Here is an 18,400-nt window from a genome sequence, read left to right on the forward strand (position 1 = left end):
GTATTTGAAAAATGAATACTGCTACAAAAGAATTGTTCAGGGTCTCCTAATCTCTGTTAGATAAGTAAAGATATAAAAACTAAGGCTTAGTTGGTAGAAGGAAGCAACTGAAATCAGATATTCTTCAAAAGACAAATCAGTTTCTGGTCAGAATGCCAGTAAAATCAAAGTATGATAGGCCAACAGCCAAAATCAGCCACGGGAACAGTCTGAGGCTACAGATGCTGAAGCATCAGGACCCAACTAGAGACTCAATTCCTCTTTATCCTAAAGTGCTACAATGTGAAGCACAGGTTACATAAGTTACTTGGCATTCTAAAACTGAAGAGAGGATTAAAGCAGCACAGGAAATCATGCTACATTCTGCTGCTGTTATGATTTGGGTCCAGATGGGCACCTTCAATCTGAACGGAGAGAATCCCCAGATCCCGAAGCTGCTGGTTGTTGCTCTGAGCCAGGATCCGTAGCCGCTCCGCTGCTTCTCGGGGGATGTTGAATGTCACACGCACACTATTCCAGGGCTCCACCTTCTGTACCTTTAGCTTGCTGGATTCTTGGTTGTGAAAGAAAGAGAATAATATTAGCAATCTTTTAGCAACTAGAAGACATGAAACAAACAACAACAAAAAGAAAAAAGAAAAGGCAAAGCACTAGCTTGGAGTAGCTAACTAAGAAGCTTAGGCTTGGATGTTAGATAGACTTCAAACCTAATCCTAACTTTGCCACTTAGCACCAGGGTGCCCAGGAACAAATTATTTGATCTTTCTGAAAATTACCATTCTCTTCTCTAAAATCATGAAAAAACTACTTAGATTGTGAGTGCTAAATGAGATAATATGTCCCAAAAATCTAGTACAGGACCTACTACACCACAGCTACTGAATAAATGAAAAGCAGTAAAATAGAGTAAGGAATATGAGAGAAGAGAGAGGTTAAGTTTAAATTAATAGAATAATACCTATTCTGGACTCAGATTAATGTATGTGAACTGAGAAACTGAGAACATTTAAGTATCAAATTTCAAGTGAGATTCTATAAAAATTCAATTGGCAGATATGTCAACTGTTGAATACGTACAAAGGAATCTGCAGCTTATTTAAAGAAACAGCACTATAAAAGACACTAGTAAATTTACTTATAAAAAGGTTAAGCAAAAAAAGGAAAAAAGAAAAAAGGTTAAGCAATTTTACCTCTTCAAATGAAATATTTGAAATTTTAATACTCATATTTAAATATTCACTGAGCATCCCTGTGGAAGATAATTATAGAGACAGAGAGCAAACATATCTTATAATGTCCTATAAATGTTTCAGTTTAAAGAGGGCTTAAGTCTTGATTCTTTTTTTTAAATATATTTTATTGATTTTTTACAGAGAGGAAGGGAGAGAGACAGAGAGTCAGAAACATCGATGAGAGAGAAACATCGATCAGCCGCCTCCTGCACATCCCCCACTGGGGATGTGCCCACAACCCAGGCACATGCCCTTGACTGGAATCGAACCCGGGACCCTTCAGTCCGCAGACCGACGCTCTATCCACTGAGCCAAACCGGTTTCGGCAAGTCTTGATTCTTTATGTCTTTGATTTTTAAATCTTTACCTACCTTAAACAAGAGTACAATTTCCACTGAAGCACATGAAACTGAGGGGGAAAACAACATAATTTTTTTAAAAATATATTTTATTGATTTTTACAGAGAGGAAGGGAAAGGGATAGAGAGTTAGAAACATCAATGAGAGAGAAACATCGATAAGAGAGAAACATCAATCAGTTGCCTCCTGCACACCCACTACTGGGGATGTGCCCGCAACCAAGGTACATGCCCTTGACTGGAATCGAACCTGTGACCCTTCAGTCTGCAGGCTGACGCTTTATCCACTGAGCCAAACTGGTCAGGGCAAACAACATAATTTGACAACCAAGCTTCAGTTAGGATATGAAAACATTACATTTCAGCAAGTCTGAAAAATCAATGCAAACTTCAGCACATATTTTTAAAAGAAGATATAAAAATTAACTAATTGAGGAGGTAATATTGTTTGTAATTATATTTTACAGATGGAAAAACAAATCCCAGGACCAGGTAGCAGACTAAAAACCTTTTTGTTTTTCAACAACGCCAGACAAAATAATTTTCCCTTTTGTTAAAACTCAGCTAAGTTAAAATCTTTTGTATCCTCTATTCAGTTATATATTTTAATATTAAGAAAATGGTCTTGCTCCAGCTGGTTTGGCTCAGTGGATGGAACGTCGACCTGCAGACCAAAGGATCCCAGGTTCAATTCCAGTCAAGGGCATGTACCTTTGTTGCAGGCTCCTCCCCGGCCTGGGCCCTGGTCAGGACTCATGCAGGAGGCAACCAATTGATGTGTTTCTCTCACGTCGATGTTTCTCTCTCTCTTTCCTCTCTCTCCCACTCTCCCTAAAAAAAAATCAATGGACAAAAATATCCTCTGGCGAGGACTAAAAAAAAAAAAAGGAAAATGGACTTGTGGGCATATCTGTCCTCAAAATAAGAAATATCCACAGATAGGGGAAAGTGCCTACATGTTGCCTAAAGCCCCTGCCAACTCCAAAACCATTATATATTGAGAGTTAACTTACCCAGACATGAAATTCACTTGTTCTAATGTGGAAAAAAGAGATCAGTTGCTAAGAGCAGTGAGATAATACAATCACAGAAATTTAGAAAGAGCCCTAACCAGTTTGGCTCCGTGGATAGAGCGTCAGCCTGCAGACTGAAAGGTCCCAGGTTCGATTCCGGCCAAGGGCATGTACCTTGGTTGTGGGCACATCCCCAGTAGGAGGTGTACAGGAGGCAGCTGATCAATGTTCCTTTCTCATTGATGTTTCTAACTCTCTATCTCTCTCCCTTCCTCTCTGTGAAAAATCAATAAAATATATTTTTTTTAAAAAGAAATTTAGAAAGAATTAGGCAATATTTAGTTCAAGTCTATATTATAGGCAAAAAAAACTGAAGCCCAGAAAGGCTAAGTGATTGGCCTAGGATCCTGTGGCTACCTGGCAGCATCAGAGATGACATTAAAATCCTGCTCTGATTCTCAGGTCAATTTCCTTCCATGACACTTATGCCTTTGAACAGCAAAAGGCAGGAAGCTTGGGATGCTGTTTCCACAGAGTACAGGTGCTACAGGGCTTCTTCCTAATCTGAAGTGTACTGGAATCTTGTATGTGGTCTAGACAAACATCAAATAGGCTATGACATTATCTACTTGTGATTTGGTTTAAAAAAAATCCTTGTCTATATGTAGCTACATTTTATCAAAAGTTTTTAAAAGTTCCATCATATTTGAGAAGATACGACTTAAAACATATTTTTGAACTAAAAATGGAACTCCCATTTGATCCCGTGATCCCACTTCTAGGAATATATCCCAAGAAAACAGAAACACCAATCAGAAAGGATATATGCACCCCTATGTTCATAGCAGCACAATTCATCATAGCTAAGATCTGGAAACAGCCTAAGTGCCCATCTGTAGATGAATGGGTTAGAAAACTGTGGTACATCTACACAATGGAATACTATGCTGCTGCAAAAAAGAAGGAATTCTTACCATTTGCAACAGCATGGATGGAACTGGAGAGCATTATGCTAAGTGAAATAAGCCAGTCAATGAAGGAAAAATACCACATGATCTCACTCATTTATGGATAATAAAGACCATTATAAACTTATGAACAAAAATAGATACAGAGGCAGAGCAGCCTCAAACAGACTGTCAAACTACAGTGGGAAGGCCGGGGAGGGTTGGGGGGCAGGAAGGGAGGGGGGTAAGAAACCAACCGAAGGACTTGTATGCATGCATATAAGCATAACCAATGGACATAAGACAGTGGGGGGTAGGAGAGGCCAGGGGATTGTCAAGGGCGGGAAATAAAAAAGGAGACATATGTAATACTCTAACACTTTAAGCAATAAAACAATAAAAAACAAACAAACATATTTTTGCACCAAGTATATAATCTAATAACTGTATAGGTCAGGGTTTGGTAATTTATTTAAAAGCAATGAAAAAATTGAGTCAGCAATTTAAAAATAAGGGGGAAAATGTGGGTAATTAAGAGCAATGAGCAAGTTCAGGCCTAGGTGGGCCCTTATAAAATGATATGTTATGACTGTGATTATAGTGACAATGACGGTGATAACTGCAACTTTAACACATAAAAGTCTCTAATACTGTGCTAAATAGTACATTAACTACGAAGAAATCTTACACAACACACTAAAAAAGTACTTGAAAAAAAAACACACAGCAGCTTCCCTCCTGACATCAAATCTCGAAAGAAAAAAAAACACCCATGCCTAAAAAAATCTAATGAGCACTTGATCAAATCAAGATTTGTGATAGAAAGATAAAACCTAGGCTTTGCACTATGTCTGAAGGAATTACATAACTGTCCAACCAGGAAAGATGGAGAACACCTAAACTAAGATTCAAAAACACAATGGGGGGGGGGGAGGTCAATCGGGGAAAAAGGAGACATATGTAATACTTTAAACAATAAATAAATAAATAATAAAATAAAGTGCCAAACTGCCCCAAAACAAAAACACAAATGGCCACAAGACCAAGACAGTAATCTAAATGTGTGAAGAGATCAGATGGAAATTGTGATGAGGTGAGGGGCTGGCTTTGGTGCTATTCAGCATCATCTGGGGCAGAGAAAGAGCACAAAGCTATCAGATCTTTCCATTTTTACAGACAAATCCAAAATGTGAATTTTTATGTAAAATATTTAAAATTTTAAAGCATTGGCAGTGAAATTCAAACATTAAAAAAATTAAAAAACCAAAACAAAACAAAAAAATGAAAGTGGGCCAAAAGATGCGGCTTATGGTTGGATTCAGTAGGCTGTTGGTTAGTATCCTCTGATCTAAAGTTTAAGAACCAATTTCAAGCATACTTTAAGTAGAACCATGGAGTAAAAGACTTAAAGATCCAGTCTAAACTCTTCATTTTATACATAAGGAAACTGAAGGCCAGAGAGTTAGAAACAATAAATATATTTGGGTTTTGAGACTTACTCCTATCCACTAGAGCAGGTTATTTACGTATTGCTATGTTAAGTTCAGTTTCTCCATGAACTTAAAAGAAACACAATAGCATTTCTTTAAAAAAAAAAAAGGGGAAAAAATCCTAAAATTCCAACTTTACAATTAAAATGAGTCTTTCAATGTAAGCATAACCAATGGACATAAGACACTGGGGAATAGGGGAGGCTAGGGGACTGTCTAGGGCGGGGGGATAAAATGGACACATATGTAATACCCTTTGTAATACTTTAAGCAATAAAAAAAATAAATAAATAAATAAAAGAAAAATTATTTCCACAAGAAAAATAGAAAAATAAAAAATAAAATGAGTCTTTCAAACCAGTACAGCAAAATTTTACATTGTAAAACTCAAGATAGTCATAGAAGGGCAAATACTTAGAAGGCAAAAGTAATTAAAGCAAATTACCCATGTGTAACAAATTGGGCACATTCTCCAATATTGTGTCCAATTTCCATTTGAAGTCTTTATCATCTATATTTCCTTTGAAGGCCACAAAGATTGTGGAATCCTCCAAAATACTATCACTTTTTGTGTCATCATCTTCTAGTCCAGAGTCAAAATCCATCTCTGAGTCTTCCATTGTTGATGAACACAAGGAAGTATAGATGTCTTCTAAGTTTGGAAGGTCATCCAAAACCATGGTGAATATTATTCCAGAAGCAAGTGCCAAGTGGACAAAAAGAAAACCTTTGAAAAGAGAATAGAGAAAAAGCATGGCAATGCATAATTATATAATCAACAATGTAGAATTCATAGTTCTTTTTATTTTGTATTTATGTCCATTATGTTATACTGGAGGCCTGGTGCACAAAATTTGTGCACGGGGGGAGGGGGGACGGGGAGGGGCCTTCAGACCAGCCTGCGCCCTCCTGCAGTCTGGGACCCTTCGGGGGATGTCCACCTGCTGGGTTAGGCCCGCTCCCCAGGGGATCAGACCTAAGCTGGCAGTCAGACATACCCCTGGCAGCCTGGGAGCTCTCAGAGGATGTCCGACTGACTGACGGCTTAGGCCTGTCGGACATCCTTAGCGCTGCTGAGGAGGTGGGAGAGGCTCCCGCCACCGCCGCTGTGTTCGCAGCCATCAGCCGGCTTGTGGCTGAGCAGAGCTCCCCCTGTGGGAGCACACTGACCACGAGGGGGCAGCTCCTGCGTTGAGCATCTGCCCCCTGGTGGTCAGTGCACATCATAGCGACTGGTCGTTCCAGGTCATTCTGCCATTAGGGTCAATTTGCATATTACCTTTTTATTATATAGGATGCTACCTCTTTGTAAGTCTAGAGTATGGGGAGGAGAGAACAAGAGATCATAAAAAAATAGAACAACCCTAGCTGGTTTGGCTCAGTGGATAGAGCGTCGGCCTGAGGATCGGAGGGCCCAGGGTTCAATTTTGGTCAAGGGCACATGCGGGCTGGATCCCCAGTGGGGGGCGTGCAGGAGGCAGCCGATCAATGACTCTCATCATTGATGTTTCTAACTCTCCCTCTCCCTTCCTCTCTGAAGTCAAAAAATATATTTTTAAAAATAAATAAAAAAGAAAATAAAGCAAGTATTTTTTGAGAATTTATATAAACCTTTGGGTGACCTCACAACACAAGGTGCTCCCCAAGACTTGCCTTACTCCTGTCCTGACAAGTTTCCAAGAAGCCAGTTTCTAAAGCCCTCCTCTTAGCTCAGTGGATAGAGCGTTGGCTTGTGAACCAAAGGGTCCTAGGTTCGATTCCCTGTCAAGGGCACATACTTTGGTTTCAGGCTCCTCCCCATACCGGTCCCTAATTGGGGCACATGCGGGAGGCAACTGATAACCAATCGATGTGTTTCTCTCACATTAATACTTCTCTCTGTCTTTCCCTCTCTTTTCCACTCTCTCTAAAAATCAATGGAAAAATATCCTTAGGTGAGGATTAAAAAAAAACAAATTCTTATATAAACTATAATTACAACTATGTTTTCTTTTTTAAGACGGATAAGAAAAAAGGACTGAAAATCAATACACTAAAATGCAAACAATAATTGTGCTAGGCTAAATATTACAGCTAAATATGCTGTAATATGGTTATATTACTTGAATAAATGGAGAAATGTATTAACCTTTGTTCTTTGAAATAATCAATAAACTTCAAGAGAAAATGCTTTTCAAAAATGAATCTAAGCAATCTTATGGGGGAGGAGGGGAAGTCCTATGTTATAAGTAAATATGGATGGGGGGAAATTTTGACATTTGATCAAAGCATCTTATAGTCTGGTATTATAATTATCAATAAGGAACAGTGAGATTGAGTGGTTAAGAAACAACAGCATTCAGAAAAAACACTGCCCTGCCCTAACCGGTTTGGCTCAGTGGATGGAGCGTCGGCCTGCGGACTGAAGGGCATGTACCTTGGTTGAGGGCACATCGCCAGTAGGGGGTGTGCAGGAGGCAGCTGGTCGCTGGTCAATGTTTCTCTCTCATCGATGTTTCTAACTCTATTCCTCTCCCTTCCTCTCTGTAAAAAATCAATAAAATATATATATTTTTAAAAAGAAATACCACTGCCATTAGTCAACTGCCATCTGCATTTTACAGAGTTTAAAGAACTTTACTAGTAAAGGTAAATAAACAAAGCTTAAAAAGATTTTTAGGGCTTAAAAGCTGCTGCTCAGCAAGAAAAAGTGATTGCTTAAACTGCATGAAAAATGGTAGCTATTTAGCAGCTGTTCCAAAGTTGAAACAACTGTAAGAAGAGAATTTAAAATTTAAGAGACATCTTCCAAAAGAACCTTTAATTGGGAAGAAGGAAACCAACTGAAAAACCTGGACTTTGACGGTCTTCTAAGGAGGCCATTGGTCATGGTATAAGGCTGTGTATCAAGATTTGAAAAGCTCTCTACTGGCAGATACACAAGTCAGTTAATTTAAATTCAGGAATTACCAGTTTAACAACACCTATGGGCACTACACAAGTGCTTAGAAAACAAGAAACTGAAAGGCAGGCTATGAAAAAAATGGTTGATCTTCTTTCCAGAAAACTTTTTAAAGTAACTTCTTTTAGATAACTTCATTGAGAAGATTCCACTTAAAATCTATTAATAAGGATTTCATATAAAAATAATGACTAATCTTTGAGTTTGAAATGCAGTTCAGCAACCAACTCTTAGAGAGAGAAAACAGACTATAGCTATCTCAAGGGACGCATTTGGTCACTTATGGTCATCTATCAAAAGATAATATGTGCTATTTCTCTGGGTTTGCTAAGATTAAATAGCAGTTATCTTGCTCACTCACATAATAAATTTCTAGGTTACTTATTGATTTTCTTTTTTTTTTTTTTTTTAAATATATTTTATTGATTTTTTACAGAGAGGAAGGGAGAGAGATAGAGAGTTAGAAACATCGATGAGAGAGAAACATCCATCAGCTGCCTCCTGCACATCTCCCACTGGGGATGTGCCCGCAACCCAGGTACATGCCCTTGACCGGAATCGAACCTGGGACCTTTCAGTCCGCAGGCCGACGCTCTATCCACTGAGCCAAACCGGTTTCGGCTACTTATTGATTTTCAATTCTTACTGGAGCTCTTTTGAATTTTTATGAGGAATCTAAGAAAAAAATGTGATATTCAGGAGAAATTTTAAAAATAAGCATATTACTTATGCTACATTTCCAAGGTAGAATGAAATAGATTTGTAAATGAAATCATTTCAGGGTACCTAAATAGCTCCAGTTAATGAAGGAAAGCTCTTTATTATAGAAGAATGCCAACTTAAATGTAAAAAATATATATATCATTTTAAAAATATAATTTTGAAATTCCTAATAAAATAATTCAGGCAAGGATCATTAATAAAGATAAAATTTTATGTGAAAAACACACACACAACTGGATAGCACATGATGTCAAAGTATCATCCCAGATTTGTTGCTTGTTAATGGGAAAAATAACTTTACAATGGAAGAACTGTCACTACCTGAACACAATGTTCAATCTTAGTACCTATGAAACAGTCTTGCCAAAAATGTTTAACCTGAATCTAGCAAGTTTTTTTAAAAAAATATTTTTATTGATTTCAGAAAGCAAGGGAGAGAGAAAGACAGAAACATCAATGATGAGAGAGAATCATTGATTGGCTGCCTCCTGCACGCCCCATGCTGGGGATTGAGCCGGCAGCCCGGGCATGTGCCCTTGACTGAAATTGAACCCAGGACTCTTTAGTCCGCAGGCTGACTTAATCTAGCAAGTTTTTAACAGGAGACAAAGGAACAATTTAACACCATGAAAAAATAATTAGGCAAATCTAGAATATAGGATTTCTGTAGCACAATTAGCTTGCCCTCTTAGTAAAAGGTAGATAAAACTATTCTACATTAAAAGAGATTTAAAAGACTTAAACATCAAATGGAGTGTATAGTCCTTTATTGAATCTTGGTTTGAAAGAAAGATGTAAAGCACATTTTTAGGGTAATTAGGAAATTATTACTAATTTTGTTAGGTGTGATAATAATGTTGCTGCGGTCACACAGGACAATGTTCTTATCATTTCTTAAGAGATGCATACTGAAACATTTAGGGGTGAAATGTCATGCTATCTGTAATTTACTTTAAAATAGATTAAGCAAATATGGCAAAACCAAATGTTAATATAGGTTAACAATAGGTCATGAGTATATAGGTATTATTTATAGCATAATTTTATATATGATTACAATTGCTCATAATAAAAAGTTTCTTAAAAAACATATTTATATCATCCTATATAATAAAAGGCTATTATGTAAACTGTCCCTTCAACTGGGAATTCGACAGAGATTTCAACTGGGAGTTTGACCAGGGGGCGGGGCTGGCCGGCCAACTGCCTGTGGCCCCTCACCCTGGCTGGCCTGGTCTGATTGCTCGATCAGGGTGGGCCAGCTGGACCCCACCCATGCACGAATTTGTGCACTGGGCCTCTTAGTATCCTATTTAATAAAGAGGAAACATGCTAATTGACCCTCATGCTGTCGCAAAGATGGCGATGCCCACAGCCAATAAGGAGAGAATATGCTAATTGACTGCCATGCCCTCAAAGATGGCGATGCCCACAGCCACAAGATGGCTAGCAGGGGAGGGCAGTTGGGAGCGATCAGGCCAGCAGGGGAGCAGTTAGATGTCGATCAGGCTGGCAGGGGAGTGGTTAGGAGGTGATCAGGCTGGCAGGCAGAAGCGGTTAGGGGCAATCAGGCAGGCAGGCGAGTGGTTGGGAGCAGCAGTCCCGGATTGTGAGAGGGATGTCCCTGTGGGATCAGGCCGAAACCGGCAGTCAGACATCCCCCGAGGGGTCCCAGATTGGAGAGGGTGCAGGCTGGGCTGAAGGACACCCCCCCCCCCAGTGCACAAATTTCATGCATCAGGCCTCTAGTTATATTTAGCTATCTGCACCAGTCCTTTCTCTTCAGAATTTTTACCTGGTGCAAGTAGCTGAATAATCGGTAAAATATTGTCACAGGCTATTCAAATTATTTGACTTGGCTGCCATTTGAGCAAAAGACAAAAGACACTATTATCCACATCAGATTATCAAAAACTCACATACCTATTGGAGTCAGGCAGGTAAAATAAATAAGAGAAGAACACTGGCTATTAAATGCATTTGCACATACTGTATGAATGGTTTGAGCAATGGGAAACTTGAATACCCATCTATGATGAGCACCTACAACTTTGCCCCAGCTTATTATTTTCCTTTGGAATGATGGGAAGAATTGTAAAGGCCCAGAAATAACAGATATTTTGAATTTTAAGGAAAGACAAAAATCCATATATTTAGTGAAATCTCCAGATTTTCAAAGAGATTTACATTTTTGAAAATACTCTATGGGCCAAGTGAAACACACTCCAGCTGCATATGGCCCACAAGCCATCAGTTTTCAATTTCTAATTAAGTCTGACAATCCAGGTATGACTCATGTGATTGACTAGAACAGCACTAGGCCTGAGTGAACGATGTGGGTTTGGTGTATTGCTGGAGGAAACCAGATATTTAAAATGCATTTAAGTGTTATGATGTACCTCTTGGGAGGTCTGTGGACTCTTCAAGAAAAAAGAGATTAAGCAATCTCTTAATCCCAGAAGAACAGAAGGTTCAAACTTAGTGAATTTTCGTTTCTTTAAATATGCTGAAGTCTCCCATATCTGGTTGAAAAACTATCTTAACCTTTGACAAAACACTAGATGGTGAAGGAAACAGTTTTTCACTTGCTATGTAATGGTACAGCCATCCCATTGCTTGGAATTAAGCCGAGCCATATCCACTCTCTTACATAAGGTTTTACTCACCAAAATATCTTTTTTAATTTTTATCATTTATCCAGGTCATCCTCTACATCCACGCAAGCTGGCATTTTTAGGGACTATATTTCAAGGTAGTCCAAATAAAAATTCTAAAAAAAAAGAAAAAGAAAGTTACAATATTATATAGAAATTACACAGGTAACCTATTTTTGCAACAGAAGTTAATGTAAATATCACAAGTTATCAAGTCAACCAAATATCTCCAAACAATGTTAAAATAGGGTTTTCTTTAAGCATGTTTTTTTCTGAGATCTAAACCATTCATCAACAAGCTTTCAGAGTACAGAAGCAAACTAAGGGACATATACCAGTTTCACTTAATAATAATCATGAAACTGGGACCCTAAGCATTAGAGTCCTTCCTATACCTTCATTTTTCAATCTGTTAAATTAAAATAAATTAACATCATGCTGCACTGTTTGCAGATACTTGGTGCCAAAACCAAAATATTCTGTATACACACTAAATAAAAGACATACCTGTTCTAGTTCTGGCCAGTGTGCTCAATGGTTAGAGCATAAGCCCTGAGCACCAAAGGGTCACAGATTCGATTCCTGGTCAAGGGCACATACCTGGGTTGCAGGTTCAATCCCTGCCCCAGTGGGGGTGCATGCAGGAAGCAATCAATTGATGTGTCTCACTAACATTGATATTTCTCTTTTCCTCTCTCCCTCCCTCCCTACCTCCCTTCTACTCTCTCTGAAAAAAAAAAAAAAAAAATCAACGAGAAAAATATCCTTGGGTGAGGATTAACAAAAAACAAAACAAAACACACAAAAACCAGCCCCTCCTCCTGGCACTCCAGGTTATTAAAGTGAATCAAATTAAAAAACAAACAAACAAACAAAAAACAATGCACTTCTAATAGGATTTCAAAATTCATTTTTAAGCTTCATAAAGTATAGATTTAGTTTTTTCCAACTTTATAATATCTACTAGAGGCCCGGTGCACAAAAATTTGTGCACTCGAGGGGAGAGAGGGGTCCCTCAGCCCGGCCCGTGCCCTCTCGCAGTCTGGGACCCCTCGGGAGATAACGACCTGCTGGCTTAGGCCTGCTCCCGGGTAGCAGAGGGCAGGCCCAATCCCTAGGTGCAGCCCCTGGTCAGGCTCAGAGCAGGGCCGATTGGGGAGTTAGGGCACCACCCCCGTCATGCACAGAGCAGGGCAGATTGGGAGGTTGTGATGCCACCCTCAGTCACACACAGGGTAGGGCCGATTGGGGGGCTGGGGCACCGCCCCCTGTCACACTCAAGGCAGGGTCGATAGGGAGGTTGCGGCGCCACCCCGTCACCCACAGAGCAGGGCTGATAAGGGCGTTGGGGAACTCCCCCCACACACACAGAGCAGGGTGGATCAGGGGGTTGAGGAGCTCCTCCCTGTCACTCACAGAGTAGGGCCGATAGGGGAGTTGGGGCGCCGCCCCCTGTCACAGACAGAGCAGGGCGGATCAGGGGGTTGGGGTTCCGCACACTGTCACACTCAGGGCAGGGCCGATGGGCAGGTTATGGCTCTATCCCGTCACACACAGAGCAGGGCCCGTGGGGGGCGGTTGGGGCGCCGTGCTCTATCACCCACAGAGCAGGGCGGATCAGGGGGTTGGGGAGCTCCCCCCTATCAGGCACAGAGCAGGGCTGATTAGGGGGTGGGGGTGGCCTCCCATGTCACGAACAGAGCAGGGCGGATAGGGAGGTTGTGGCCCCACCCCCTGTCACACAGAGCCACAGGGCGATCAGGGGGTTTGGGCGCTGCCCCCTGTCACGCTGATCCCGGTGTCAGGAGGCATATTACCCTTTTACTATATAGGATAGAGGCCTGGTGCACGGGTGGGGGCTGGCTGGTTTGCCCTGAAAGGTGTCCTGGATCAGGGTGGGGGTCCCCACTGGGGTGCCTGGCCAGCCTGGGTGAGGGGATGATGGCTGTTTGTAGCTGGTCACACATCCTTCAGGGTGGGGGTCCCCACTAGGGTGCCTGGCCAATCTGGATGAGGGGCTGAGGGCTGTTTTCAGGCTGGTGGGTGACTGAAGCTCCCAACTGCTCCTTTTTTTCTTTTTCTTTTTTTATTCTGGGCCAGCTTTAGCTCTGGCTCCAGCTCTGAGGCCTCCTCTGCTGAAAGCAGGTATCTGGTTTGTTTGGGTTCTATAATCGAAACACTGTTTCAACTCCAGCTCTGAGATCCCGGCTCGCTGAAAGCAGGTTTCTGGGGTATTGTTTAGCTTCTATATTTGTAACAATGTTTCAAACTGCAAGCTCAGAGGCCGGCAAGGCAGGTGGGGAACGTTAGTTTCCTCCGTCACTGAAGCAAGCAAGCCTCATGTTAGCTTCAAGCTGCCTGGCTGCTGGCCATCTTGGCTGGCAGTTAATTTGCATATCTCGCTGATTAGCCAATGGGAAGGGTAGCGGACGTACGCTAATTACCATGTTTCTCTTTTATTAGATAGGATAATATCTATATGTTTTACTCTTCATTGAATTTTCAGTTTAAGTTCTAAAGTATTCCTTATTATACACACAGAAATTATGTATAAAAAGTACATAATTTTTTTCTGGCATGCCTCAGAAAAAATTTCCTGCTTAATAAAACAATATCTATTTACAATATCTTTAACTTTGCTATTCTGGTTTTACATTACTGCCAAATACTGATTTTATAATTTCAAAATTATAGATGAATATATATACTGTATATTAATAAATTATTAGAGAAAAAACGACCCCTTAATTATTTTTTAATTCAATAAAATGCCATTTTTAAGTCTTCATGGAACATTAATAAAAATTAAGCTTCAAGAAAGCCATAAAGAAAATTTCAATTAACCCAAAAAGTATCAATAGGATAAAACTGATGACCAGCATTAAAATTATAAATTTAAAATGAAATTTTAAAAAAAAAGGCCTTTCTACCTTAAAATAATAACAAAACCTTAACTTGGGTTAAAAAAATTAATGAAAATTGCAAAATTTCTAGAAAACAATAAGGAAAATATTACATATTAGAACCTAAAGAATACAATCAAATCAGCAAAGAAGACTATTCAGTCACAAATACCTTTATCAAAATAAAATGAAAAATAAACTAATTAAATATCCATTCAAAAAGTTAGGGGGGAAACTAATAATGTAAACTGAAAGAAAGCAAAATAAAGGAATTAATACAGGTGAAAGCAGAAATTGATGAGAAAGTAGAAAAACATTAGCAGAACTAATAAATTAATCTAAAAATTGGTACATTGGGGGAAAAATCAGTAACACAGTTAAACCACTAATTAATCTAGTGAGTGGGGAGATAACTCTAATATATAGAATAAGAAATAAGAGGCCTAGCCAGTTTGGCTCAGTAGATAGGGCGCCAGCCTGCGGAATGAAGGGTCCCAGGTTCGATTCCAGCCAAAGGCACATGCCCGGGTTGCGGGCTTGATTCCTTTGTGGGGCGTGCAGGAGGCAGCCGATCAATGATTCTCTCTCATCATTGATGTTTCTATCTCTCCCTCTCCCTTCCTCTGTGACATCAGTAAAAATACATTAAAAAAAATAAGAGAGCCACAGACACAAAGAAAATTAAAAAGACCAAAGAGACTATTTTACTCAGGCTTCTGTTCACATCTGTCTATGTCAACAATTTTCAATGGGTGTGCCACATGAGTTTTTAAAACATGCAAAACCTTAGTCAGGAGCAATGACCTCTTTTCCCTTAGATCAGTGGTTCTCAAACTTCCTAATGCCGCGACCCTTTAATACAGTTCCTCATGTTGTGGTGACCCTCAACCATAAAATTATTTTCATTGCTACTTCATAACTGTAATTTTGCTGCTGTTATGAATTGTAATGTAAATATCTGATATGCAGGATGTATTTTCATTGTTACAAATTGAACATAATTAAAGCATAGTGATTAACCACAAAGACTATATGTAATTATATATGTGTTTTCCAATGGTCTTAGGCGACCCCTGTAAAAGGGTCGTTCGACCCCCAAAGGGTCAGGACCCACAGGTTGAGAACCACTGCCTTAGATTATCAAATGAAAAAAGCGACAACAGTCAACACAACGGCTGTCTGATGTAAATGAATAAAATATTATACATATATTTTTTTGTCAGATCGGCAAAAAAATAATTTTTGGTGAGCTGCAGAATTTTAGTAATTAGTTAGTGTGCCATGAGATGAAAAGGTTGAAAATTGCTGGCTTATGTAAATATGATAATGCCCCCAAAAGTGCCATGCACAGAATTAATGGAAACACTATTAACCCAGTAGAGAACAGATTAAGTCTAATGATTTGAAACTGTTTCACAGTATACAAAAAGAAAGAAAACTTTCCAATTTTCTTATGAAGCAAATACAGAATGAGCATAAAAATTGAAACAAACTTCAGGCAGAAAGTTACAGATCAATCTCTCTTATACTGCTCAATCTCTCTCACACTGAGGCAAGATTTCTAAGTCAAATTTTAAATAGAATACAAGAGGAGTCAGACAGTCTCTTCAATAAATGGTGTTGGGAAAATTGGACAGATACATGCAAAAAAATTAAACTAGAACACCAACTTACACCATACACAAAAATAAACTCAAAATGGGTAAAGGACTTAAACATAAGACAGGAAACCATGAAAATCTTAGAGAAATCCACAGTCAGCAAAATCTCAGACATATGCCAAAGCAATATCCTCACTGATACAGCTCCTAGGGCAATGGAAACTAAAGAGGAAATAAACAAATGGGACTACATCAAAATAAAAAGCTTCTGCACAGCAAAAGAAACCATCAACAAAACAACAAGAAAGCCCACTGCATGGGAGAACATATTTGCCAATGTTATCTCCGATAAAGGTTTAATCTCTAAAATTTACAGGGAACTCATAAAACTTAACAAAAGGAAGATAAACAATCCAATCAAAAAACTGGGCAACAGACCTAAATAGATACTTTTCGAAAGAGGACATACAGAAGGCCAAGACATATGAAAACATGCTCAAAGTCACTAATCATCTGACAGATGCAAATCAAAACAACAATGAGGTACCATCTCACACCTGTCAGAATTGCTATCTTACCTAATAATAGACAAACATGTAAATTAACCGTCCCTCCGCTATGCTCACCAGCCAATCAGGAGAGTATGCAAATTAACCCAACAAAGATGGCGGCTAATTTGCATATATAGGGGCAAAGCGGCAGAGCGAAGACTGAAGGCTCCGTCCGGAGAGAAGGCCTGGGTCCTGGGTGCTGGAGGAAAACCAGTGTCAGCAGCCAGGGGAAGGGAAGGCCTATTGCACGAATCTCTTTGTGCAACGGGCCTCCAGTCCTATACAATAAGAGGGGGATACACTAATTAGCCCAGATATGCTAATTACTCACAACTGGATATGCTAATTAGTCAGGTCCAGTATGCAAATTGACCGTCACTCTAACACACAAGATGGTCGCCCCCATGTGGCCAAAAGATGGCCTGCAGGGGACGGCAGTTGGGGGCAACCAGGCCTGCAGGGGAGGGCAGTTGGGGGCAATCGGGCTGGCAGGGGAGTGGTTAGGCGTGATCAGGCTGGCAGGCAGAAGCAGATAGGGGCAATCAGGCAGGCAGGCAGGCGAGCAGTTGGGAGCCAGCAGTCCTGGATTGTGAGAGGGATGTCCGACTGCCCATTTAGGACTGATCCCACAGGGCAGTTGGACATTCCTCGAGGGGTTCCAGATTGGAGAGGGTGCAGGCTGAGCTGAGGGACACCCCCCCAGTGCACAAATTTTGTGCACAGGATCTCTAGTCCTTAACAAATCAACAAATGACAAGTGCTAGTGAGGATGTGGAGAAAAAGGTACCCCCGTGCTCTGCTGGTGGAAATGCAAACTGGTGCAGCTAATGTGGAGAACAGTATGGAATTTCCTCAAAAAGTTAAAAATGGAACTCCCATTGACCCAGTGATTCCACTTCTAGGAATATATCCCAAGAAACTAGAAACACCAACCAGAAAGGATATATGCACCCCTATGTTCATAGCAGCACAATTTACAATAGCTAAGATTTGGAAACAGCCTAAATGCCCACCAGTAGATGAGTGGATTAAAAAACTGTGGTACATCTACACAATGGAATACTACGCTGCTGTAAAAAGTAAGGAACGCATACCATTTGCAGCAGCATGATGGACCTAGAGAGCATTATGCTAAGCGAAATAAGTTGGTTGGAGAAAGAAATATCACATGATCTCATTCATTTGTGGAATATAATGAACAACATAAACTGATGAACAAAAACAGATCCAGAGACAGAGAAGCATCAATCAGACCGTCAAACCTCAGAGGGAAGAGAGGGGAGGGTGGGGGTAAGGGGGAGAGATCAACCAAAGGACTTGTATGCATGCATATAAGCATAACCAATGGACACAGACACTAGGGGGGTGAGTGCATGAGTGTGGGGGGGTTAATGGGGGGTATAAGGACACATATGTAATACCTTAATCAATAAAGAAAATAAAAAGAAATAAATAAAAAGAAAGAATACAAGAGTATAAGAATAATAATGCACAATGATCAACTGAAGTTTCTTCTAGGAATGCACCAAAGGCTCAGTATTAGAAAACTAGGGGAAAGGAATCATATGTTCATCATCACAGATACTAAAGACATTTGACAAAATTCTTGATCAGAAGAGGAAAACCCGCCCAGCTGGCATGGCTCAGTGGTTACGCGTTGACCTATAAACCAGAAGGTCATGGTTCAATTCCCGCCCGGGCATGCAGGAGGCAGCAGATCAATGATTCCCTCTTATCATTGATGTTTCTATCTCTCTCTCCCTTCCTCTCTGAAATCAATAAAAATATATTTTAAAAAAATATGTAGCAGCCCTGGCCAGTTTGGCTCAGTGGATAGAGCATCGGCTTGCAGACTGAATGGTCCCAGGTTCGATTCCCGTCAAGGGAACATACCTTGGTTGCAGGCTCAATCCCTGTGAAGGCGGTAACCAATCAATGTATCTCTCTCACATTGATGTTTTTCTCGCTCTGTCTCTCCCCCTCCAC

At 40.1% G+C, this 18,400-nt stretch overlaps 1 protein-coding gene across 13 annotated transcripts in view; it reads right to left on the bottom strand.

Annotated features, from left to right (window-relative positions):
- NCOA6 (nuclear receptor coactivator 6) overlaps nt 1-18,400 on the bottom strand; it is a 105,799-nt gene that overhangs the window by 58,810 nt on the left and 28,589 nt on the right. For 12 of the 13 annotated variants that reach the window (XR_009454073.1, XM_059705935.1, XM_059705927.1 and 9 more), the window contains 3 exons: nt 11,372-11,475; nt 5,487-5,768; nt 398-553 (listed from right to left, as the gene is read on the bottom strand). Coding sequence is in view for 11 of the 13 variants with exons in the window: in XM_059705935.1 (XP_059561918.1) it covers nt 398-553; nt 5,487-5,721 (391 nt within the window). In the remaining 2 variants the exon portion in view is untranslated. Of the gene's footprint in view, nt 1-397; nt 554-1,603; nt 1,623-5,486; nt 5,769-11,371; nt 11,476-18,400 lie in introns of those variants that run through there. The other variant, XM_059705933.1, reaches the window with a different exon arrangement.

The sequence above is a fragment of the Myotis daubentonii genome, chromosome 8, assembly GCF_963259705.1.
Source record: "Myotis daubentonii chromosome 8, mMyoDau2.1, whole genome shotgun sequence".
In the NCBI taxonomy this organism is placed as follows: domain Eukaryota; kingdom Metazoa; phylum Chordata; class Mammalia; order Chiroptera; family Vespertilionidae; genus Myotis; species Myotis daubentonii.